The 363-nt window shown below is 51.5% G+C and overlaps 1 protein-coding gene across 1 annotated transcript; it reads right to left on the bottom strand.

The window, feature by feature from the left end:
- Positions 1 to 47: 47 nt before the first annotated feature.
- Positions 48 to 321, bottom strand: PHALS_06497 (tem-116 beta-lactamase; the record flags this gene model as incomplete). Its single annotated transcript, XM_024723443.1, has 2 exons — positions 48 to 85; positions 153 to 321. 2 exons carry the CDS (start codon positions 319 to 321, stop codon positions 48 to 50), a joined length of 207 nt encoding a protein of 68 aa, XP_024574419.1.
- Positions 322 to 363: the final 42 nt, after the last annotated feature.

Below are 363 nucleotides of genomic sequence, written 5' to 3'. Positions count from 1 at the left end.
AATGCTTAATCAGTGAGGCACCTATCTCAGCGATCTGTCTATTTCGTTCATCCATAGTTTGCCTGACTCCCCGTCGTGTAGATAACTACGATACGGGAGGGCTTACCATCTGGCCCCAGTGCTGCAATGATACCGGCGAGACCCACGCTCACCGGCTCCAGATTTATCAGCAATAAACCAGCCAGCCGGAAGGGCCGAGCGCAGAAGTGGTCCTGCAACTTTATCCGCCTCCATCCAGTCTATTAATTGTTGCCGGGAAGCTAGAGTAAGTAGTTCGCCAGTTAATAGTTTGCGCAACGTTGTTGCCATTGCTACAGGCATCGTGGTGTCACGCTCGTCGTTTGGTATGGCTTCATTCAGCTC

The sequence above is a fragment of the Plasmopara halstedii genome (assembly GCF_900000015.1).
Source record: "Plasmopara halstedii genome assembly, contig: Scaffold_296, whole genome shotgun sequence".
NCBI classification, from domain to species: domain Eukaryota; phylum Oomycota; class Peronosporomycetes; order Peronosporales; family Peronosporaceae; genus Plasmopara; species Plasmopara halstedii.
Note: the sequence above shows the minus strand (reverse complement) of the source record. Positions and strands in the feature narration are given on the sequence as shown.